Source organism: Rana temporaria, chromosome 5, assembly GCF_905171775.1.
Source record: "Rana temporaria chromosome 5, aRanTem1.1, whole genome shotgun sequence".
Taxonomy (NCBI): Eukaryota; Metazoa; Chordata; class Amphibia; order Anura; family Ranidae; genus Rana; species Rana temporaria.
In genome coordinates, this window is record NC_053493.1 from 42,775,762 (window position 1) to 42,801,773 (window position 26,012).

General features: G+C 44.7%; 1 protein-coding gene across 2 annotated transcripts in view; it reads right to left on the reverse strand.

Moving 5' to 3' along the window:
• ST8SIA6 (ST8 alpha-N-acetyl-neuraminide alpha-2,8-sialyltransferase 6) overlaps positions 1–26,012 on the reverse strand; it is a 169,393-nt gene that overhangs the window by 43,358 nt on the left and 100,023 nt on the right. For both annotated transcript variants that reach the window (XM_040352468.1, XM_040352467.1), the window contains 2 exons: positions 16,987–17,040; positions 7,298–7,381 (listed from right to left, as the gene is read on the reverse strand). In XM_040352468.1, the coding sequence (XP_040208402.1) occupies positions 7,298–7,381; positions 16,987–17,040 (138 nt within the window). The remainder of the gene's footprint in view (positions 1–7,297; positions 7,382–16,986; positions 17,041–26,012) is intronic.

Sequence of the window (26,012 nt, forward strand, 5' to 3'; positions counted from 1 at the left end):
CAGTGATGCCCACCAGTGATGCCTACCAGTGCCCATCAGCGCTGCCTGTCAGTACCACCTCATCAGTGCAAAGTCTAGTATGGGGTGAGAAAGAAAGTTTACCGCTCAGAGATCCCAGAGAACTGCAAGGTGGAATCCAAACCCTTGAATAAGCACTGTATGAGAGTGTGAAACGCGTTAGCTCTTTTCCTGATTTTTTGCTGTGATATTTCCATGTTGTGACCAGTTTTTATTAAAAGGAACAAATTTTTATTTTTGGAGTGCGGCCGTCCCGGTTTTTCCATATATATTTTTACCACCTCATCAGTGCTGCCTATCAGTGCCCATCAGTACCGCATCATCAGTACCGCCCATCAGTGCCACCTATCAGTGCCCATCATTTCCACCCATCAGTGCCCATAAAGGCTGCCCATCAGTGCCGCCTATCAATGCCCATCAATTCTGCATATTAGTGCCTCCTCATTAGCGCTGCCTCATCAGTGAAAGAAAAAAATTACTTATTTACTAAATGTTTTAACAGAAACAAAGAAAAACATTTTATTTTTCAAAAATGTTGTTCTTTTTGCATTTGTTTAGCAAAAAATTAAAAACTCAGTGGTGATTAAATACCACCAAAAAAAGCTCTCCAGATACGCCGTCGTAAGTCCGAATGTGAGGCGTTGTATCTGTGCGCCTGATTCAGAGAATCAGATACGCCAGAATTTGTCCTAGATAAGACTGACGTAAGTCTCTTACGCTGTCGTATCTTCGGTGCACATTTACGCTGGCCGATAGGGGCACTTGCGTAGTTTTACGCGTAGAATATGCAAATGAGCTAGATACGCTGATTCAGAAACGTACTTGCGCCCGTCGGATTTAGCTACGCCGTTTACGTAAGGCGTCGGTCTGGCGTAACTTTACCCCTTATAAAGCAGGGGTAAGTCAAGTTAAGGTATGGACGTCGGAAACGTCTGAACAGTGTCGTATTTGACGTCGTTTGCGTAAGTCGTACGGGAATGGGGCTGGGCGTAAGTTACGTTCACGTCGACAAAGCATTGAGCCGACGAATCTTGGGGAGTATTTGCGACGTGACTGAGCATGCGCGCGCATGCGCCGTTCGATCGGCAACTCATTTACATGGGATCACGGCTCATTTCAATACAACACGCCCACTGCCTGGATCATTTGAATTATGCGGGCTTACGCCGGCCCATATACGCTACGCCGCCGTAACTTCGGGCGCAAGTTCTTTCTGACTACGGTACGGTACCTCACTAAGTTACGGCGGCGTAGTGTATCTGAGATACGCTACGCCAGCACAAACTTAGGCCATTCTTTCTGAATTCGGGCCTATTTGTCTAAAAAAAAAAAAATTATAAAAATGTTGGGCCAGATTCACAAAAGAGATACGACGGCGTATCTCCTGATACGCCGTCGTATCTCTGAGATACGATTGTCGTATCTATGCGCCTGATTCATAGAATCAGGTTACGCATAGATAGCCCTAAGATCCGACAGGTGTAACTGTGTGGCGATTCCATTGCGGTCGGCGTAGAATATGCAAATGACTAGTTACGGCGATTCACGAACGTCCGCGATACCCGTCGATCTAAATTTACGTAGTTTCCATAGAGATGCGTCGCGTAAAACTAAGTATGCCCTCTAGGTGGTCTAACCCATGTTAAGTATGGCCGTCGTTCCCGCGTCGAAATTTAGAATTTCATGTCGTTTGCGTAAGTCGTCCGTGAATGGCGCTGGACGCCATTTACGTTAATGTCGAAACCAATGACGTCCTTGCGACGTCATTTAGCGCAATGCACGTCGGGTAATTTTACGGACGGAGCATGCGCATTACGCTCGGCCCGGGAACGCGCCTAATTTAAATGGTGCCCGCCCCATTTGAATTAGGCGGGCTTGCGCGGAGCGGATTTACGCTACGCCGCCGCAAGTTTACAGGTAAGTGCTTTGTGAATCAGGCACTTACGCTGTAAACCTGCGGCGGTGTAACGTAAATGGGATACGTTACGCCGCCGCAGCGTAACGTAATTCTACCTGAATCTGGCCCGTTGTACTTTTGGGTACAGCATTGCATGACCGCGCAATAGTCAACAGCGCTGAATGCTGAAAATTGGCCTGGGCAGTAAAGGGGGTGAAAGTGCCTGGTATTTAAGTGGTTAAAGGGTTATTGTCTATACAAGTTTATAAAAAAATAAAAACACATTGCTAATGGACTAGTGGGCGGACTAACGTCTACAGCTACGCTTGGATGAAAAACAGAAGTCAATCTCCTGTAGTCCTTTCAAGGTTAATTTTCCATTATGATTGTAGTGTGCCTTTAATGCCATTCTCTTTTAGAATCAATACATCCCCAGTATTAATCTAGGATGAGCGGATGACATTTCATGTGTTATAGATATCACTTAAGTGGATTGGAATCTGTCTGCATCATTTACTACGCAAGTTGGTTTCTAGGCAATATGGATCCCTAGTGTGCTACAAGTGGCTCATATTTTTAGTAGCGGCATATGTATTAATCATAACATAATCACAATTGCTTATAGATCAGGCCGGAGACAAGCGGGCACTAATATGAAGTGTTTGGAGATGGCAGAGGGAAAAAAAGTCGTTAGCATCAGAAAAGGCTCCGAAGGGATGCGTAAAAAAACCAAAAAAACTAGACCCCAATTATGGCTTTTTATAGAGGAAACAAGGCCTGTTAAATGTTCCTGGAAAGAGCTAGGTAGGGCTTTTTTTGCCAGGGGGTGTGTAATAAAGTGATTACACGGAATCTTCCTGTCCTGCTCACACATCTGTTTTTTAAGTAATTACATTTCAGAAACTCAGAAAAGGCTAAATATTCATTTTGGCTGTTGAAAGAACACAGTAAATCATCTCTGTTTTATGTCACAGTTGTAAAGAAAATCAAACATGAGATAATTATTAAAGTAGATGCAAACCTTACGGACTTGATTAGACTAGAGGATAGGGGGGGCAGTAAAATAGGCGGTTAAGCCATGTTTTTACTGCACCCCCTTTAAGCTGCAAAGGTAGCTAGATGGTGGTAGCAGGAAAAAATATAGGGCCAGATTCAGGTACCCGCGGCGTAACGTATCCCGTTTACGTTACACCACCGCAAGTTTTCAGCGAAAGTGCTTGATTCACAAAGCACTTGCCTGTAAACTTACAGCAGTGTAACGTCTTTACGTTACACCGCGCAAGCCCGTCTAATTCAAATGGGGCGTGTACCATTTAAATTAGGCGCACTCCCGCGCCATGCTCCGTTTTGAAATTCCCGCCGTGCTTTGCGCGAAGTGACGTCATTTTTTTGAACGGCGACGTGCGTAACGTACTTTCCCGGACGTCTTACGCAAAAAAATATTTTTTGGAAATTCGACGCGGGAACGACGGCCATACTTTAATATGGCTCGTCTAAAGTTAAGCCATGTAAAAACAGGCTTAAAGCGGAGGTTCACCCGCACATGATACTTTTTCCCCTTAGATGGATGCTCGTTTTGTCTAGGGGAATCGACTAGTTGTTTTAAAATATGAGCCGTACTTACCGTTTAGGAGATGCATCTTCTCCGCCGCTTCCGGGTATGGGTCTTCGGGACTGGGCGTTCCTATTTTGATTGACAGTCTTCCGAGAGGCTTCCGACGGTCGCATCCATCGCGTCACAATTTTCCGAAAGAAGCCGAACGTCGGTGCGCAGGCGCAGTATAGAGCCGCACCGACGTTCGGCTTCTTTCGGCTACTAGTGACGCGATGGATGCGACCGTCGGAAGCCTCTCGGAAGACTGTCAATCAAGAAGGAACGCCCACTCCCGAAGACCCATACCCGGAAGCGGCGGAGAAGATGCATCTCGAAAACGGGTAAGTACTGCTCGGATTTTAAAACAACTAGCCGATTCCCCTAGACAAAACGAGCATCCATCTAAGGGGAAAAGAGAAAAAAAAACATAATTGGGTGAACTCCCGCTTTAACTTTGCGACGGGAAAAAATGACTAGCGACGACGTAACAAACGCGAAAACCTTCGTGGAACGCCGTAAAAGCTCATTTGCATACCCGACGCTGGAAAACGACGCAAACTCCACCCAGCGGCGGCCGAAGTATTGCAGCCTAAGATCCGAAGGCGTACGAAGCCGTAAGCCTGTCGGATCTTAGCCAAAAGCCGCTGTATCTTGTTTGTGAATCACAAATTAAGATACGACGCGGCAAATTTTAAAATACGCCGGAGTATCAGTAGATACTCCGGCGTATCTCTTCTGTGAATCTGGCCCATACCTCCTGTTGAGTTTAGTGGGCAGCACTGTTCAGGTGAAAGGGACAATGCCAAAGCCGCCCTGCAACTATGTGTAATGCAGTGGTGCAGTATTTACAGGCTTAACCACTTAAGACCCGGACCATTATGCAGGTAAAGGACCTGGCCCCTTTTTGCGATTCGGCACTGCGTCGCTTTAACTGACAATTGCACGGGCGTGCGACGTGGCTCCCAAACAAAATTGGCGTCCTTTTTCCCCCCCACAAATAGAGCTTTCTTTTGGGGGTATTTGATCACCTCTGCGGTTTTTATTTTTGCGCTATAAACAAAAATAGAACGACAATTTAAAAAAAAAAAATCAATATCCCCAAAAATATATAAAGAAAAACGTTTTTTTCCCTTAGTTTAGGCCGATACGTATTCTTCTACATATTTTTGGTAAAAAAATCACAATAAGCGTTTATTGATTGGTTTGCCCAAAAGTTATAGCGTTTACAAAATAGGGGAAAGTTTTATGGCATTTTTATTAATATTTTTTTTTATTAGTAATGTCGGCGATCAGCATTCTATGCATTAAGGTGAAAAACGTTTTGTGTTGCAGATCCCCCCCTTGTTCTAACCTGAGCCCAATCCGATCCACGATCGATATGTGCATGAGCGCAGCAGCTCCAGCCAGTGGCGTTGCTAGGGGGTGCGGGGGGTGCGGGCCGCACCGGGTGACACCCACTAGAGGGGTGACACCATCCCGATTTAAGAAAAAAAAAAAAATTTTTTTTTTTTTTTTTAGCTGACATGACCAGAGGTGCAGGTGGCTGTGTAATGTAAAAGGGGTGCAGTGGTGCAGGGTGTTGTGTAATGTAAAAGGGTCCAGAGGTGCAGGGGGCTATGAGATGTAAAGGGGGCCAGTGATGCAGGGTGCTGTGTAATGTAAAAGGGGTGCAGTGATGCAGGGTGCTGTGTAATGTAAAGGGGTCCAGAGGTGCAGGTGGCTGTGTAATGTAAAAGGGTCCAGAAGTGCAGGGTGCTGTGTAATGTAAAGGGGTGCAGAGGGCTGTGTAGTGTAAAAGGGTCCAGAGGTGCAGGGGGCTATGTGATGTAAAGGGGTGCAGAGGTGCAGGCGGCTGTGTAATGTAAAAGGGGTGCAGTGATGCAGGGTGCTGTGTAATGTAAAGGGGTCCAGTGATGCAGGGTGCTGTGTAATGTAAAAGGGGTGCAGTGATGCAGGGTGCTGTGTAATGTAAAGGGGTCCAGAGGTGCAGGTGTCTTTGTAATGTAAAAGGGTCCAGAGGTGCAGGGTGCTGTGTAATGTAAAGGGGTGCAGAGGGCTGTGTAGTGTAAAAGGGTCCAGAGGTGCAGGGGGCTATGTGATGTAAAGGGGTGCAGAGGTGCAGGCGGCTGTGTAATGTAAAAGGGGTGCAGTGATGCAGGGTGTTGTGTGATGTAAAAGGGTCCAGAGGTGCAGGGGGCTATGAGATGTAAAGGGGGCCAGTGATGCAGGGTGCTGTGTAATGTAAAGGGGTCCAGAGGTGCAGGGTGCTGTGTAATGTAAAGGGGTGCAGAGGGCTGTGTAGTGTAAAAGGGTCCAGAGGTGCAGGGGGCTATGTGATGTAAAGGGGTGCAGAGGTGCAGGCGGCTGTGTAATGTAAAAGGGGTGCAGTGATGAAGGGTGCTGTGTAATGTAAAGGGGTCCAGTGATGCAGGGTGCTGTGTAATGTAAAAGGGGTGCAGTGATGCAGGGTGCTGTGTAATGTAAAGGGGTCCAGTGATGCAGGGTGCTGTGTAATGTAAAGGGGTCCAGTGATGCAGGGGGCTGTGTAATGTAAAGGGGTCCAGTGATGCAGGGGGCTGTGTAATGTAAAGGGGTCCAGTGATGCAGGGGGCTGTGTAATGTAAAGGGGTCCAGTGATGCAGGGGGTTGTGTAATGTAAAGGGGTCCAGTGATGCAGGGGGCTGTGTAATGTAAAGGGGTCCAGAGGTGCAGGGTACTGTGCAATGTAAAGTGGTCCAGAGGTGCAGTTGTGGAGAGGGGTACACAGTAGTAACAAAAAGATATTGAAGGATGCAGAGGTATGCAGGGGGCACAGTGGGGTGTTTTTACATTTTAACGTGTGGGGTGCCAGATATTGGATCCGCCCCGGGTGCCAAATGCTCTAGGTACGCCCCTGGCTCCAGCCACTGTCTTTCTTCTTATTGGACAGATTGATAGCAGTAGAAGCCATTGGCTCCCGCTGCTGTCAATCAAATCCTATTACACAGGAGTGGTGGGCTTTCTTTGTCAATTGTAGATATATAGAAAAAGACCGTGAAGTCTGAGACTGAGAGAAAGTGGACTTTGTAGGCACCAGATTTAAAAAATATAAATATTTTAATTTGGACAATACAAAAACATGGAATACTGGACAATTGCTCAAAAAGTATTGAGAGAAAAAAAGGAAACAAAAATAAACAATGAAATACACAAAAGAACTCAAATCCTATCCCTTTCTAGAGACACCGCTGATAGCCACAGGGCTGGATGTATGAAATACACTATAAGCGCTGGGTGGCGTTGTAGCTTGGAAAGATGGTACAGGATGAGTTCTGATTAAAATGGGGTTCAGCTCGACATGTTTCGCAACGTCGTCGCTTCTTCGGGAGCTTCTGGGTGTCAATTGACACAGCAGCGGGATTTGTGAGCGAGCCTGCATGCGTTCTCCCCTTGAAAACGGCTTTCCGGGGGGGGGGGGGCCTGATAAAGAGAAGGAGCCAGGAGCGCCAGCGGGGGAAGAGGAGGAACTTTCCTTTGCAAAGTGAACAGCCTATTTGCCTTGAGTAAATCACTCCCTATATATCCATAATCGCGAATGCTCCTAAAACCTCGTTTACATAAGGCGGTTAAATGTATTTTTTTTGTAAATGAGCTATTGTCACTTTTTAAAATATATTTAGTTCTGTCGAGCAACATAAATCACAATTTATTTATCCATAAATATTCTTCTGCAGAACACAAATTTGTGATTTATCTTTAGTGGCTCTTTACCGGCAATAACGCACACGGCGGTCATTATTCATACATACCGCTTCCTCAAAGAAACCGACAAAAGGCGATCCTGTACATCTCTGCAGACGAAGCTGGCTGTGTAGTTGTTGTGTGCTGGGATTCTAAATTTGAATACAAAAATAATCAACGTTTTTTTGTAATTAAAAATAAATTTTAAAAAAGTACTGTATATACATTTGTGGCAAAAATATACAGAAACAATTGAGTACTGTCCGTGACACTTTTTTTAGTTGCACTAACATACATTTTTTCAGGACAAGCTTTTGGGGTATGTCCTCTTCTTCAAGGTCCTAGCTAGATCACCGAAGAAGGGGACATAACCCGAAAGCTTGTCCTTTACTATGGTATTAACTATGGCTTGTGCCTGCTATCCAATAACCACATCCCTCTATAATGACCACACAACCCTTAAGTGGAGTGAATTGGCCATAGCAGCCGTTTTATTAACCAAATATATACTGGTAAATATCAAATAATTAACATAATAACATTTTAATATAAAATCCAGTTTTATCACAAAAATAGGGCACAAGGTCCAATAGGCACAACCCAGAACTGTACCTGCTAGTCACTTCTCAGGCCTCAACTATCAGCTACCCATATACCAGCTGGGAGCCGTACCTCAGACGGGTTCCTAAACCATGCTTTTTTCGGTGCCCGTACGACCCCAAAATGACCTTGCCCCCGAACTAACCCCTTTGGTCCTGCAACCCCACCATCAACACAGAATGCTCCCCCAATCTAAGGGGGGGTGGGAAGCGCCTTACCCTTATGGCTCCTCGTAGTAACTGTGCCTCTCCTCTTCCTCTTACTCCACTTCCTCCTCCCTGCTCCACCCCTTCCCCATGGAACTGCCAGCCTTGCTGCCTGTCCCTTCCCCCTAAACCTACACACCCCCGTTTACCCCTGTCATGCCGGTGTCACATAGTTACATAGTCAGGTTGAAGATAGACACAAGTCCATCCAGTTCAACCACAAAAAAATAAACAAAATAAAAAACATAGTACAATCCCATACACCCAACTCCATACCCACAGTTGATCCAGAGGAAGGCAAAAAACCCCAGCAAAGCATGATCCAATTTGCTACAGCAGGGGAAAAAATTCCTTCCTGAGCCCCCGAGAGGCAATCACATTTTCCCTGGATCAACTTTACCTACAAATCTTAGTACTCAGTTATATTATGTACATTTAGGAAAGTATCCAGGCCTTTCTTAAAGCAATCTACTGAGCTTGTCAGAACCACCTCTAGAGGGAGTCTGTTCCACATGTTCACAGCTCTTACTGTGAAGAAACCTTTCCGTATTTGAAGATGAAATCTCCTTTCCTCTAGACATAAAGAGTGCCCCCTTGTCCTCAGTGTTGACCGTAAAGTGAATAACTCAACACCAAGTTCACTATATGGACCTCTTATATATTTGTACATGTGGATCATATCCCCCCTTATTCTCCTCTTCTCAAGAGTGAATACATTTAGTTCTTCTAATCTTTCCTCATAGCTGAGCTCCTCCATGCCTCTTATCAGTTTGGTTGCCCTTCTCTGCACTTTCTCCAGTTCCCTGATATCCTTTTTGAAAATTGGTGCGCAAAACTGAACTGCATATTCCAGATGAGGTCTTACTAATGATTTGTACAGGGGAAAAATGATATCTCTCTCTCTGGAGTCCATACCTCGCTTAATACAAGAAAGGAATTTGCTCGCTTTGGAAACTGCAGCTTGGCATTGCATGCCATTATTGAGCTTATGATCTACAAAAAAAAAACAGATCCTTCACTACGGATCCCCCCAGTTGTGCTGCTGAAAATGTTCCCCCGGGGGATTAGGACCCACTCTGTACTGCGCAGGCACGGCGCCTGCGCAGTAGGAACCTCAAATGAGCCTCCGAAAATAGCCGATCATGTAGAGCTGAGCAGAAGCTATGTGGACAGCGCAAGGGGGAGTGTAATTTTAACCAGTGAGACCACAGGTACAGCAGGAGCCAGGAACGCACCCGTACGATAAGCTGGTCAGCGGCTGTCTAAAAGACTGACACTGCCAAAGACATCAGGTGCTGGTTTTAAAGCACCTCTCTTGTGAGTAGTTTTTTATTATGAATTTTAAATAAATATATTTTTAAACGTATTTCACCATGATGAGCCCCTTGGTTTCTTTGAGGCATTGAGGAACATCCTGAGAGGACTCACCAACTTTAACGGAATAAGTTTTTGAGGCACATTACCAGCTGGGGTCTGGTGAGTTTGCATTTCAGCACTTGGTGGTGGTAGCACTTATCTTTGTCGGGTGGAAGAAGTGACAGCACCCTGTATGCATGAAATATAGCACCAGGATTTAAACTCAGCAACACTTTCTGTTTGGACTGGAATTTGTGAACTGGCGCTCACCCATAATTGGGGACGTGTTGCAGCATGAATGCACATGAATTGTGAAAAACAAATTTTTGGCACCAACACACTTTATTATTATTTGTATATATTAATAATATTATTCATTATTTATATGTTCGCACACTTGGGCATGTATATTCATAATAGTTTATAGACTCACTTATAGCACTTTGGATTATTGTTTCCCAAGCACATCATTTGGGGTAGCCATATTTATTTATTTATTTATTCTTATATTTATTTTTGATGGCACAGCATATGCACATAGCATCACGCTAGTACATATGTTCACAAGAGCTGTTTCTATAGTGACCCATCACGTACATCACTATACTGGATCTAACACTATATCACTATAGGGGTCAAGTAGAAAAAAAAAAAAAAAATTAAAAAAAAAAAAAAAAATTCTTATAAAATTTTTTTTTTTTTGATATCACATTAATATACCAGCGCAGTACCAACACCTTTCTAATTTTTCACCTAAACCTCATAGAAGGTTTATACAGCACTGCAGCAGGTCAATATAGTATTATTTAGAACTTATTTTTGTGCCGGTGACAATCACTTTTCCTATGTAGAGCTGAGCGTCAGCTCTACACGGCGCATGCGCAGTGACTATGACACATGCTGCACACTCCCGATGCTAGTGCTACTCTGAAAGGGGCAGGGGTGATTTTACCTATAAAGTACACATCTTAACAAAATTCGCCCATCGACATTGCAAAACCCGCCCTTCATTTGTTTTAACACGTCCCGCTAAGATGTGTACTTTATTGCTAAAATCATCCCGGCCCCTTGCAGAGTAGCACTAGCATCGGGAGCGTGGGGCATGTGTAATAGTCATTGCGCATGTGCCGTGTAGAGTTGACTCTCAGCTCAACACGTTCTGTTATTTTCAGAGGCTCGTTTGAGGTTCGTACTGCGCAGTACAGGGGGGTCCTTATCTGCCGGGCAGAACTTATTCGGCAGAACACCGGCCCTCCGCTGAATACCTGCGGTATACTACGGGCCTCTCTAAAAAATTGTATGTTAGTACAAATAAAAAAAAGTATGACGGACAGTACTCAATTGTTTTTGTTGCACTAATAAGGCTACAATTATCTCTGACAAAAATAAAAAAAAGCTGAAAGTATTACAAGGAGGCAGAGAAACACAGGAAGAAACCATTTCATGAAAAATAGATTACAGGACCATTAGGTAGTGGATGTGTATGGATTATTTTTGGAGAATAAGGTTATGGTGTAGTGTCACTTTCAGTTAATCATGTTGAGATGGATATGCATACAGAATACAGTCCACAGGGTCATTTGTAAAAGCCCAGCCATAAATAAGAACATGTCTACATAGGGGAGAACGGCGTCTTGGTAGAGAGTTCTCTCTGTGCTTGCATATGTTTTCTCCCACCTTCCAAAGACATGCTGGTAGAACAAGGATTACCTTAGAACAAAGCCCTCCAGCACCGTGCTGTCACCCCTGAACCCGGTCTTCCTTCTGCGTTCGCGGACTCAGCTTTGTGAGTGGTCGGAGCCGCAATGACATCACTCCCGTGCATGAGTGCTGGAGCCTCTGTTTACTTCACAGGAATCTGAAAGGAACAGCACAGGTGGCCGTTCCTTTTAAGCGCATGCGCCGGTGACGCATCATTAAAGCGGAGTTCCGACAAAAGTGAAGAAAGCAGAATGTGTGGAGTCTTCAGGCCAATAGAAGGAGCAGTGGCTCCGAGCGCGTAGCCCAATCAGCCTTTGTTCTCCCTGTCTGACCCTCCTCCCGGAAGTGTTCCTTGGAAGTAATCACGTGATCTGTCACGTGACCTGTGAGGATGGAACAGGCCTCATCCTGATGGCCACAGGACAGGCCTGAAGACTCTACACATTCTGCTTTCTTCACTTCTAAGCAGCCCATGGATCCGGGACGAGGACTACAGGATGTTACAGATGAGCCTTCTTTCCTTACCTTCTTGTAAGTGTGTTTTGTACAATGTGTCATTAAAAGAACCTCTTTAATACTGCACTTAGGTGGCGCTTCCTTTCTCTACCCCTCTTTTGTTTACCACAGAGTCAGCTCTCTGAGGACAGCAGCCGCCATTGAACAGCCAAATCACCTGCATTTTTAACCATTGAACTGCCTGTTACTATTATTTCTAATGGACTAATCACCATACCCCTACCTATACATGTACTTTGTATCTGCGCTGACAGTTACCTCTCCTATTGCTCCCCAGTCGTACACAGGGGTTCCTCCCACCAGATCGTATGCATACCTCCCAACTTTCTGAGATGGGAATGAGGGACACCTATCAGCAAAAGTATGCAGGCATAGGACACACCCCTTGCCACGCCCCCTTAAAGGAGAATTGTACAAAAAAATAAGATTGGTTAAACCCACAAGTGCTTTTTTTACCACTACTATTCCTTTATATTGGCTTTTGGAATTTACAAATGCAGCAATTTAGAAATCAGATGAAAGGTTTAGCACTGGGAAACACTTTTTGATAGATAAAAAGTACATTTTATATACATCTCTATAGATCAGACCAAAATGAGGGACAAATGAGGAGAATGAGGGACATTGCTCCAAATCAGGGACAGTTGGGAGGTATGCGTATGTTCAGTGGTGATGAGCCAACAAGATGAAATGCAGCACATGGAGCAGGAACTGGTATTCTGGAGGGGTGGAAAACCTGCAGCAGCCAGGGAGTTCCAAGACGCGGGTCGCTAGAAAGGTAGGTACACTGTACATGATCTTCTTTTATGGGCTGGGCTTTTATTTTACAATTGACCCTGTGGTCACAAGTTCACTTTCAAAATAAAATGTTAGAACAATATTAGGTAGATTCACAGAGAAAGGCTTAAACTTGCGGCGGCGTAGCTTAGCCTGTTTAGGCTACGCCGCCGTAAGTTAGCTAGGCAAGTACATGGGGCCAGATCCTCAAAAGGGATACGCTGGCGTATCTACTGATACGCCGTCGTATTCCTGTTTCTATCTATGGAACTGATCCACAGAATCAGTTTCACATAGATAGGGAGAAGATCCGACATGTGTAAGGGACTTACACTGTCGGATCTTAGGATGCAGTACCGCAGCCGCCGCTGGGGGCATTTCTCTTCGGAATGCCGCTTCGGGTATGCAAATTAGCACTTACGGAGATCCACAAAGCTTTTAAGCTTCGTTTTTTCTCCGTAAGTATTAGTTTGCCGTCGCAATATTAGGGTTGCTTTTACAAGGCCTAAACTGTTTAGGCCTTGTAAAAGTAGACCCTTTTATCCCGCGTCGCCGTCTTTTTTTTTTCAAATTTTTTTTTTTTCCGCCGCAACTCGTATTTTTTTTTTACGTCCGTCACGATTCTCAAAACCCGGCGCAACGTAAAACCGCGAAAAGCACGTCGGGAAAATGACGTCATGAGCATGCACAGTACGGCCGGCGCGGGAGCGCGCCTAATTTAAATGGGACTCGCCCCATTAAATTAGGAACGCCTTGCGCCGGCCGGATTTAAGTTACACAGCCGAAAATATCTAGGTAAGTGCTTTGTGGATCGGGCACTTAGGTAGAAATTTTCCGGCGGTGTAACTTAAATCCGAATATTTAAGTTACACCGGCTGGCTGTGGATCTGGCCCATGATTCTCAATGTACTTGCCTGCTAATATACGGCGGCGTAGCCTAAAGCGGGCGGGCGTAAGGGCGCCGAATTCAAATGTCTTGGAGGGGGCGTGTTTTATGGCAATGAGGCTTGACCTCACGTTTTTTTTTAATGCGCATGCGCCCGGGCGCCTACATTTCCCAGGGTGCATTGCGGCTAAGTACGCCGCACGGGCCTATTGATTTCGATGTGGACGTAAACGACGTAAATCCCGATTCGCGGACGACTTACACAAACGACGTAAAAAATTTGAATCTCGCGGCGGGAACGGCGGCCATACTTTAACATTGTTATTCCACCTAATAGATGGAATAACTTTAGGCCTGCTAATGCCTTACGGAAACGGCGTAAAACTACTGTGGCGGCCGGGCGTACGTTTGTGAATCGGCGTATCAACTCGTTTACATATTCTACGCCGACCGCAATGGAAGCGACACCTAGCGGCCATCCGAAATATTGCAATCTAAGATAGGACGGCGCAAGCCGTCCTATCTTAGATATGTTTAAGCGTATCTCTGTTTGAGCATACGCTTAAATATAGGTCGGCGTAGATTCTGAGTTAGGTCGGCTTATCTACTGATAAGCCGGCCTAACTCTTTCTGAATCTACCTATCTGTGTTGTAATAATTTTTCTTTGCCCGAAACCCACACATATGTGCTAAACAGAAACTAGCAAGTATATAAACATGTGTAAAACAGGGAATTCATGAATTTCTCTTCCTGCGGAACTCTGTTGTTTGGTAGAACAAAAACACAGCCTTGCCATTCCATTGTAAGGCCCATAAAACGACTTTACAAGTGTGTAGGCCCCTGCTAGGACTTGCAGGTATCCATATAAATATGTTACATTGGAGCTGTTAATGGAAAACACATTCTTAGTATTCTGAATTTTAAAGTGACTGCAGCTAAATAGCTGTACAATTCTACCGCAATATATTTGGCGTGTTTGTTTTTGGGTGCATCAGGTTTAAAGCCAACTACAGTAAAACCTTGGTTTGAGAGTGTTTTGCAAGACAAGCAAAATGTTATAATAAATTTTGACTTGATATACAAGCGATGTGTCGATATACAAGTAGCATCATGTCACAACTGAGTATAAAAGAGAAGAGAGGCGCCTCTAATGCCTCGGACACACGATCGGAATTTCCGATGAAAAAAGTCAGATGGACTTTTTTCATAGGAAATTCAGATCGTGTGTGGGACCCATCGGACTTTTTTCCGTCGGTGTTTAGAAATAGAACATGTTTTATTTTTTTTCCGATGCAAAGAAACCCGATAGGAAATTCCTATCGCATGCTCAGAATCAAGTCAACGCATGCTCGGAAGCATTACACTTCATTTTTCTCGGCTCGTCCTAATGTGTTTTACGTCACCGCGTTTTGAAAGATTGGAATTTGGTCTAACAGTGTGTTTGCAAGATAGATTGAACGGAATTCCAACGAAAAATTCCATCGGACTTTAGGCCATCGGAAATTCCGATTGTGTGTACAAGTGTAGAAATATGGTTACATTTAATGAAGGTACAACATCTAGCAACTCACATGGTTGATGATTAAAAGAGGCACATCTGAGTATACAGGCATCTGGGGTAAAGATGTCCACATAGACCGTCCTCCTCACCGCCACTGACGTCATCCCTTCCAGGCTGTGCTGTGCTTTCAGATCGCTCTACTGCAGGGTAGTCTTCCTGGTCACGATTGCAGACAGCTTTACCCTGGATGCCTTCATACTTAGTGCCTCTTTTAATCATCAACCATCATGTTTCCCTTTTTTAATCATCAACCATGTAAGTTGCTCACTGCTCTTTTATACTCTGGAGCTCCTGCTGGGTTTTGCTTCTAACCCCCTTTGTGGAGGCTTCCTTGTGGAGGATTCCAACCTATCACATTGCTATAATCTTTTTTATATGGACTATAAACTGAAGGACTTATGGATAAATGGTTGTGGAACGAATCATTTATGTTTCCATTATTTCTTATGGGGAAATTTGCTTTGATATATAAGTGTTTTGGATCCCAAGCCTGTTTTCGGAACGAATTATGCTCGGAATCCAAAGTTTTACTGTAATTTATTGCACCCAACTAGCTACTATCAGGTAAACAGTTTACTCCAAATGGAAACCTGGCACAAAGGAAATGTATAGGTTGCCATTGCCATTACTAGTTTCCTGGCTGCCATGTTAACCTAATAACTTCATTGGTTTCAAGGCACTGATGGGGAACAACTATGTTGATAAGGTTTTCTGACTTCACTCTGATTTTACACTCATCAGTGGGCCTCCAACCCAGAAAGTATTGAACCATGTCACATCTCACACCTGTTCACCAGCTATGGACCAGAGCAATTTTTATGGACCTGTTAATTCGACAATAATTGTGTTATTACTAAAGATAACAAGGTAATACATGTATTGTTTTTTTAGGCCGGGTTCACACTGCTCTGACGCAGAAGTCTTACGACTTCCGATCCGACTTTGCCCTGCGACTTCAGGTCCGACTTCTATGCAACTTCAATAAACAGGATCTGACTTTGATCCAACCTTGAGATGTTTGCAACTTCCCTCGGAGGGAGAAGATCGGAGGAAGAAGACATTGGTGGCGTATCCAGAGAAAGAAGACACCCTGGAGCTGCAACTTCATTTTTAATAAAGGACTTGTCAAAAACCATTTCTTGTTTTTTGTAACACTACACTTCTCTTTTTTTTTTTTTGGTGAATGGGTAGGGGTACATTGTACCCAATACTCATTCACATGGGGGAAGCAGGATCTGTGGGGCCCCCTTGTAAAAAGGGGCTTCCAGATTCCAATAAGACCGCAGATCCCCATAATCACAGCCCAGGGTTGTTCCCAACAACACCGGGACAAGGTGCTTTGGGACATGGGGGCCAGAACCATATATAGAACCTGCTGCAGCAAAACTGACATTTATAATGAAATAAAATGACATTTACATTTCCGGCAATACAATACCATTGCCAGCAATAGAAATATGTTTTAAAAAAAAGTGTGGGGTCCTCCAAAATCCATTCCAGACCCTTATCCGAGCTTGCAGCCGACAGGTCAGGAAAAGTTGGTGAGGGGGGGGGGGGGGGGGGGGGCGGACAAGCGAGTGACCCCCCCCTCCCCTCGAACTATACAAAGCCAAATGTTCTCAACATGGAGGGTGCTTTGAAGTGGTGCTTTGCTTTTGCTTTGCCCGAGACAAGTGTTACACAGGAAGAGGAGGACTAAAATGTTCCAGGCAAGTGTGCAAATACTTGGAGACAAAGAAAAGTGTCATCTGTTTGACTCTGAGCAGCCTTCTCCTCAGGAGCTGCGTTGTTGGATGGCTGTGGAAGGAGGAGTCGTGCTCTGTCTGACCTCACAGCTAGCCTTGAAAAGCACATCGAAAGATGGGGAACACATTAATAAGATGCAAGTCAGACTTTTTATTTAATGCGAGTACAGCCAGGCAACTAAGCATTTTTATAAGTGAGTCATCAATGGCAGCCTTCATATATATCTCACATATATTTTTTTCACCCATGGGTGCTTGAAATCCCAATAGAATGCAATCTAGCCCACTGCAGGAATACATTCTCGTGGGATTTCGAGCACCCATGGGTAAATCTTGGGCACATCACCTGCACCCCTTGGGATACATGCAAATAATGTAAGTAAGATTTAGAAAAAAGTCCAGACTTACATGTGGCTGATTTCAGGCTTGACTAGCCCCACTCTGGTGGTGATGTTTCCTGGCCTATGAGAAAACAAAGAGTGACCGTTAGATGATGCCAAGGAACTGATACAGACAAAAGCCACTTGTTATCAGTATGCTGCTCTTATTCACAACGCAAGGATGAACAAAATAATATAGAAACGTGCCTGGAATAGACAAATGTCGGAAGGAAACCTGCCAGGTAGCTGCCATTGCTGACTAATTTTCTAAAACTGCAGGTTCTTCCGCTGTCACCCTGAACCTTACTTCACCACCTAGACATTGACCTGGATTAGGTAGGTCAGCTGTTCTGACACTTCTATGGCTGCACGTTATAGTCACAGTCTTAAGCCCCACACACACTATTAGATTTTCTGCAGATTTTTGTCTTTAGAGTTACCAAAACCATATAATATGAGGTCAAACCTTAAGCGTTCCAATTTATATGCAATCAGGCAGGCCCTTGCACCAGGGGCGGATCCAGGGGGGGGGGGGGCAATTGCAGAGAAATTAGTTGCTGGTGTGTGAGTGGGCGGTTGAGAGAGTGGGCGGCTCCATGGGTGGGCGGCTGGGCGGGTGAGAGAGCAGGCAGGCGAGAAAGTGGGCTGGCCAGGCTGCTGGTTGGGTGTGAAAGGGCAGACGGCAGGTGAGAGTGGGCGGACAGCTGGGCGGCTCGGTAGGTCAGCGGCTAACTGGCCAATCAGTGAGCCAAAATCATCATCATCATCATCTCTCTACTGTCTGACTCTGAGACACAGCAAGAGACAATCCCCACCTTAGCAGGAAAGTGACATATCAAGGGACAATTGTAGCAGGCAAGTGACAATCCACAATGTGTGGCAGGTGACGTGGCAAGTGACAATCCACAATGTGTGGCAGGTGATGTGGCAAGTGACAATCTGCATCTGGTGACAGGTGACTTGGCAAGTGACACACTCAGTGGCAAGTGGGCTTGTAAAACCGCTGCGCAAATACGGTGTGACATAAAGTATTCGCAGGACAACCATTTTATTCTCTAGGGTTTTAAAAAAATTGAATGTATAATGTTTGGGGGGTTCTAAGTAATTTTCTAGCAAAAAAAAAAAATATATGATTTTAACTTGTAAACAACAAGTTTGAAAAATATACCCGGTCCTTTAGCGGTGGCCGGCTTCCCACCAGGCCCCTTTACAACCAGCTATTCTTCACTTAGAATTCAAATCGGTCAATAATTTTTGGACAGATCTGAATTCGAATCGTTTCGAAAATGTGGAATTGGTTAAAAAATTAATAAACAAGTTACTATTTCATTCTGAGTTTCGGGTGTAACCCAAAAATGTGTCTGAATTTACATCCAGATCCGAAACGAATTGCACATGTCTATCCACTTCCCAATTATGTCACGTAGCGAACATGTTGTCGACTATAGATCAATTAACACTATCAGAGGAGAATGATCGGAAAGGAAATCAATCATTTACTGACGCGTGTATAGTCACTATTAGCATATAGCTAACAACTGCACAGAGGGCGCACACAGAGAAGTGCTGGATTAAAGTGGAAGTAAACCCTCCTATCGTTTTCAGTCAAGGAAGCGGCCATCTTGTTTAATCTGCAACTGCCATGATGCTGTACATGTGACCTATTATGAAACCAGCCATTGGATGGTTTGGCAGTTTGGTTGAGAGCACAAACAAATGTGACAGCTAGCATTTCCGGCATCCCGGGAATGTTAACTGTTTTTGTAACTATCAAATTGAAGGGTTTACTTCCACTTTAAGCTGGCCGGTGACCGTCCTCCATGCATCTCCTGTGTTTCATCACTTTGACCGAAAATCGGCATCGTCTCCCGGCCTTCATACCTCCTAGGCTCCCAGTTTCAAACTGACGGAGCCGTTGTTAAACAGCGATTGGAATACATTAAGTTAATGAAGAACGGGAGTTATGTAATTATTTCACACCTAACCATCCTGGTGTGAATTCAGGCTAAAGCTCCGAGCTCACAGCAAGCTACATAACAAGTGACAGGAGGCCGGTAATAAAGCCACTGCTGCTTAGAGACAAATCTTCCGTTATGTCTGTATTATGCTAAAACCAGAACACAAAAGCCTTCCATTCTGCAAACAACCTCCACGCATTCTGCAGTCTATCCATTTATCTGCCACATTTGAAAATTCAGCTCTTTAACATACTGAAAAGGAGAAAAAAAGTCTTCTTTTCATAAGATGAATCACGAAAAGCAGACGGAGACTAAATGGAGAGGCGAGACTATTGCATAAAGGTTAAAGCGGACCTTTCTGTAGCTTTACCAGTCCATCACTTTGTTTTTTATGCTACCTACCTAGTGATCGATGTACATTGCTGGGATTTTAACAAAACTTGTTGCAGATTCCAACCTATCGTTATCCTGGAGAAATAGCGGTTTGTCTGTGTGAATGTGCATGGGAGTGATTTTATAATTATCAATCAGCTGCTGCACCTGCAGGGATCTAATGAGAAAAGTGGCAGAGTCTGTGGGCCGGATTCAGATAGGAGATACGACGGCGTATCTCCTGATACGCCGTCGTATCTCTAAGGCCGGCCGGTCGTATCTATGCCACTGATTCATAGAATCAGTTACGCATAGATATGCCTAAGATCCGACAGGTGTAAGTGACTTACACCGTCGGATCTTAGGCTGCAATTCCAGGCCGGCCGCTAGGTGGCGCTTCCGTGTCTTTTACGCGTCGAATATGCTAATGAGCATTTACGCCGATTCAGAAACGAACGCCCGCCCGTCGCTTTTTTTTTACATCGCTTGCGTTCGGCTTTTTCCGGCGTATAGTTACCCCTGCTATGTGAGGCGTATCTTATGTTAAGTATGGCCGTCGTTCCAGCGCCGAGTTTTGAATTTTTAAGTTGTTTGCGTAAGTCGATTCAGAATACGGCCGGATGCAAGTTACGCTCACGCCGAAACCAACGACGTCCTAGCGACGTCATTTGGAGCAATGCACGCTGGGAAATTTAGCCGGCGGCCCATGCGCAGTTAAATCGGCACGGGGACGCGCCTGATTTAAATAGTACACTCCCCCTAGCCGCAGAATTTGAATTCCGCCGGGGGATTTACGATACGATTTACGATACGCCGCCGCAAGTTTTGAGGTAAGTGCTTTCTGAATACAGCACTAGCCTCTAAAACTTGCGCCGGCGGATCGTAAATCAGATAGATTACGCGGATCTAAAGATCCGCTAATCTATCTGAATCTACCCCTGTATCTTTTTAGACTTGATTTCTCTTTGGTAATATCTCACCAAAAATGACATTTTAGTTGCAGGGGATGCCAAAATGTAACTTATATCTTAGTGCAGACTTCTGGGAAAATCAGTAAGTCAAATCACACATGCAGGAAATGGCAATTCTGTGTACAGAACGCCTCCAGGTATCCATATTACAGTGCTGCAGATTAAAAAGGAAGGGCCATTTTTAATAACGTTCTATTACAATATAATTAAAATTGTATATATATTTTTTTATTGATATTTTTTTTCCTATGAAAGTGGAGTTAGGCCTTGTACACACGATAGGTTAACCAGAGGACAACGGTCTGATGGACTGTTTTCATCGGTCAAAACCGATCGTGTGTGGGCCCCATAGGTTATTTAACCATCGGTTAAAAAAAAGCCAACTCGCTTTAAATTTAACCGATGGATTCCTAACTGATAGGTCAAAACCGATCGTTAGTAGGCACGACCATCGGTTAAAAATCCAGGAATGCTCAGAATCAAGTCGGCGCATGCTTGGAAGCATTGAACTTCTTTTTTTTCAGCACGTCGTTGTGTTTTACGTCACCGCGTTCTGACACGATCGTTTTTTTAACCGATGGTGTGTAGGCGCGACGGACCATCAGTCAGCTTCATCGGTTAACCTAGGACAACGGTCCTTCAGACCGTTCTCATCGGATGGACTGATCGTGTGTACGAGGCTTTACTCTTTAACCACTTCAATACCTGGCATTTTCACCCGCTTCCTGCCCAGGCCAATTTTTAGTTTTCAGCGCTGTCGCACTTTGAATGACAATTGCACGGTCATGCAACACTGTACCCAAATTAAATTTTTATGATTTTTTTTCCCCCACAAATAGAGCTTTCTTTTGGTGGTATTTGATCACCTCTGCAGTGACAAGTTTAAAAAAAAAACACAATATTTTTAACTTTTTTGCTATAATAAATATCCCAATTAAAAAAATAATAATAATAATTTTCCTCAGTTTAGGCCGATCATACTTTTGGTAAAAAAATCGCAATAAGCATACATTGATTGGTTTGCGCAAAAGTTATAGCATCTAAAAAATAGGGGGGAGATTTATGGCATTTTTATCATTTTTTTACTAGTAATGGCGGCGATCTGTGATTTTTATCATGACTGTGACATATCGGACATTTTTGACACATTTTGGGACCATTCACATTTATACAGTGAGCAGTGCTGTAAAAATGCATTGATTACTGTGTAAATGGCACTGGCAGGAAAGGGGGGTAACACTAGGGAGCGATCAATGGGTTAATTAGGGAGTGGTTCTCCCTAGGGGACTCACAAGGGGAGGAGACCGATCAGTGTTACTAATCTGAGGAACACACCATCGGTCTCCTCTAACCTGACAGGACGTGGATCTGTTTACACACATGCGTGCATGCGCAATGCCGGCAATCGCGGGTGCCCGGCGGACATCGCGGCCGCCAGGCACACGCACCAGCTCCCGAGCACTACGGCGAGCGGGTGCGCGTGCTGCCGGCGTTGCGCATGCACCCCCTAGACGGCCGGGAAGCCCAGGACGTCATATGACTCCCGCTCAGGATGGGAGATCCCTCTTGCGAACGTCATATTACTATGGCCGGGGTATGAAGTGGTTGAAAATGAGGATTTTACCTATTCTCAGTCTGCTGCAGGCCAGAGGAAGCATTTCCGTTGTCTCCTCGTCCCAGTGATCATACTGTACATTGAAACATTGTATGGATTTACATGATTGTCAAAGAGATTGATACATTTATAGATCTGCAAACTTTTTAAAGAGATGGGAAATAAAAAATGATCCAAAACCATTAAAGTGGTAGTAAACTCTGTACCACAACTTGTACCTACAGATAAGCCTATAATAAGGTATTATGAATATCTCGTAAACTTGCACCATTTATGAGATATTCAGAGTGCATGCACCTGATGACATCATTGGCACATGCGCTCTAAAGGTCTGGCTTACAGTGTTGGTAAAGGCAGCTCCCACGCGCATGAGCAGGAGTGACATCATCGTGGCTTCGGCCAATCACATAGCCGAAGCTCGTGAACCCAGAAGACAGACATTTTAAATCGCCCTTTTACAACCGCTTTAACAAACTCCCCATATGTCCCACATGCATTGCTTCAGTACCAGTCTAATATGTATACTTAGCAGCATTTACAAGAGGAATCTTGCCATTCTACATGACCATCTTTACACAGCCCCAGGGTCTCGCAGCAAAAAGTACCGTATATACTCGAGTATAAGCCGAGGCACCTAATTTTACCACAAAAAAAAATGGGAAAACGTATTGACTCGAGTATAAGCCTAGAGTGTCCATGTGAATGCCTCACTGTGTCCATGTGCATGCCTCACTGTGTCCATGCCTCACTGTGTCCATGCCTCACTGTGCCCATGCCTCACTGTGCCCATGACTCACTGTGCCCATGCGTCACTGTGCCCATGACTCACTGTGTCCATGCCTCACTGTGCCCATGCCTCACTGTACCCATGCCTCACTGTACCCATGCCTCACTGTGTCCATGCCTCACTGTGCCCATGCCTCACTGTGCCCATGCCTCACTGTGCCCATGCCTCACTGTGTCCATGACTAGACTGACGTTTAACATGGGAGTCAATGGAAGGGGGTGCCCGGCTTTGAAAAATCGGTGCTCCTCAGTCGTAGGTCCCCTAGACTAGTGGTCATCAACCCTGCCCTACAGGGCCCACTAACAGGCCAGGTTTGCAAGATAACTGAAATACATCACAGGTGATATCATTTGCTGCTCAGTGATTGCAGTATTCTAGACTGCATCTCCCCATGGTAATACATAAAACCTGGCCTGTTAGTGGGCCCTGTAGGGCAGGGTTGATGACCAATGCCCTAGACAACAAACGTTGCACACTTATAGAGGAGAAATGGAGATATATGTGTGCCAAGTTCCGGGTCCAGGGGATCTATGGCTGGCCGGTACCGAGTCCCCAAATTCACAAGAGAAATGACTGTTTAACATGGGAGTCTATGGAAGGGGTGCCCGGCTTTTAAAAAAATCGGTGCTCCCGGGCCGTAGGTCCCCCGGACAACTAACTTTGCACACTTGTGGAGGAAGAGTGGGGCTACATGTGTGCCAAGTTAGGCCGGCTGGTACCGGGTCCCCAAAGTCTGGGAGATCAGGCGCAAAAAGGTGACTCGAGTATAAGCCGAGGGGGGCATTTTCAGCAATAAAAAATGTGCTGAAAAACTCGGCTCATCGAGTATATACGGTACTTGGTGCTTTTAGCTGTAAAGTTGTAGTGTTGTGTAAAATCTACATAAAAACAGAATAAAAAGATTTGCAAATCTCATAAATCCGTATTTTAATCACAATAGAAAAAAAAAGAGGTTAAACTGAAAAAATGTATAGGAAATAGTGCAGCGCAATATAAATACAATTAAACTAAAGTGCAAAACACAGTTGTTATACCAATAACAAATTAATCATGAATGGTGCATAAATAATGCCCCGCCTCGCTGAGGAAGTTGCTACAACGTAACGCGTACGGGGGAAGGAGCCTAAAGTCGCTTGCTGCCATCTCTGAGAAGACACATGTTGTGTGAAATTCCTTTCTGCCGTTTTGCCTTTCGGGCTAATGTGAGTAGCCTGTTAATGTCTTTTTAATAAACCTAAGCCGTTTTTAAAGCAGAGAGCACTTAGATCTGTTTTTTTTCTTATCCTCGATCTCAATGCTGCCGAGCCTAAGGCCCCATACACACGAGAGGATTTATCCGCGGATACGGTCCAGCGGACCATTTCCACGGATAAATCCTCTCAAAGATTTCCGCAGAATTCGATGCGATGGAGTGTACACACCATCGCATTGAAATCCGCGCGGAAATCCTCTGGCGATGACGTGTCGCGCCGTCGCCGCGATTATGATGCGGCGACGGGCGCGACGCTGTCATATAAGGAATTCCACGCATGCGTCAAATCATTACGACGCGTGCGGGGAATCCCTTTGGACGGATGGATCCGGTGAGTCTGTACAGACGAGCGGATCCATCCGTTAGAATGGATTCCAGCAGATGGATTTGTTGTGCATGTCAGCAAATATCCGATCTGCTGGAATCCATCCCAGAGGAGATTTCTCCGCGGAAACAGATCCGCTGGCGTGTACACACCATAGGATCTATCCGCAGAAACCCATTTGCTGGGATTTATCTGCGGATGGATTCTATCGTGTGTATGGGGCCTAAGAAGTTTGCTATCCACATATTGCACCAATCTGTCTATCGATTTCTGCTGGTATGACTGCCTGGTAAAACAGGGGTCCATACCGTAAGGTGAGAGTAGCCATTCTTAACGGTGGAGCGATCACTTATTTAAAGTGAAGATTTGGAGTGGTTGTCACCCTATTCCTTTGGAATTTTTCACTTTTTGGACTTTTTTTGCATTATTTATGCACCATTCATGATTAATTTGTTATTGGTATAACAACTGTGTTTTTCACTTTAGTTTAATTGTATTTATATTGCGCTGCACTATTTCCTATACATTTTTGCATCTTTTGGATTTTGATTGTCCTGTCAGTGTTCAGCTTGCATTTGTGAAGGGGGAGGTTTATTTTATAAAATTTTTGCGCTGATTGCACCCTTTTTGTTTTGTAAACTGAAAAAATAGATGCTCTCCACCCACGTTCAGCCAGACCTGGAAGTCAGCGGTCAGCGCCAGGCCAATGTGCTATGGGCAGAGGATACTCCGCCTTGTAGCTACACATACACAAAGGGGTGGGGATGCTCATGACATCATTGACTTAGTATGACCAAATTGCCATATTAGGACAATGATGTCACAAGAAACCCCGCCCTTTTATCTACGTGCAGCAGCGGGCGGTGGAATCCCCCACCCACAGCTTATTGGCCCGGGGGGTTCTGTCAAAACAGCCAACTCGCCAAAATCTCCAACGACTTTACAATGGCAGACATTTCTGGAAAGCGTGCAAGGAAATTTTTGAAACAAGGCCCTGCCCATAGCCACCTAAACTGAGCAGGTGTCTTTTTTTACTTTTCTTCTAAACCCCTTCTACACCAAGCATAGGAAGGGCGAGCTCGTTGCCGGACTGAAAGATGAAAATACAATGGCGTGTGCGTTCCAATACACATATCACTTATTTCCAGATTACAGGTGGCACGGAGTCGGGGCTTGTGATTTCATTCTCGCACTGATTAAAGTCAGCTTCATTTTACATCTACAGTACATTTTCCGCAGAGAGGAAAATGAGACTGATGAAATAACAATAATGCGGCCAGCTTGAAAATAAAACATTATGTTGTGCACTGTGGCGTGCACTGTGGCGTGCCGGCTCGCATATTATTGCGCTTCTCGCTCGGTTGCAGGGTGATGTATTCAAGGTTCCTTTTGTTTCCCAGTGGCACGGTAGGCAGGTAAAAAACTAAAAAAAAGAAAGCACTTGCCTGCTCAATTGCTTTGTAGCAAACATTATTGCATTGACTGGGATAAGTACCAATGAAAAAATGATCATAAGCCTTAGATAGGGTGCCCAGACTATGCCCGTGCCACATTTTATGTTCTATTTTCCAGTCTGTTGATTCAGAAGGATTTGTATTATTCTGCATTAACATTTTCCAAAGTTTGTCATGTTTTTTGTAAGCCAGGGAGATCACATTACAAGTAAGTAAGTAAGACTAACCGCTTAAGGACCGCCCCCGTACATATACTGCGGGAGCGGGGGGCCGGCGGCACGTGGGCGCGCCCCAGACCCAGAAGAAAACAATCACATACA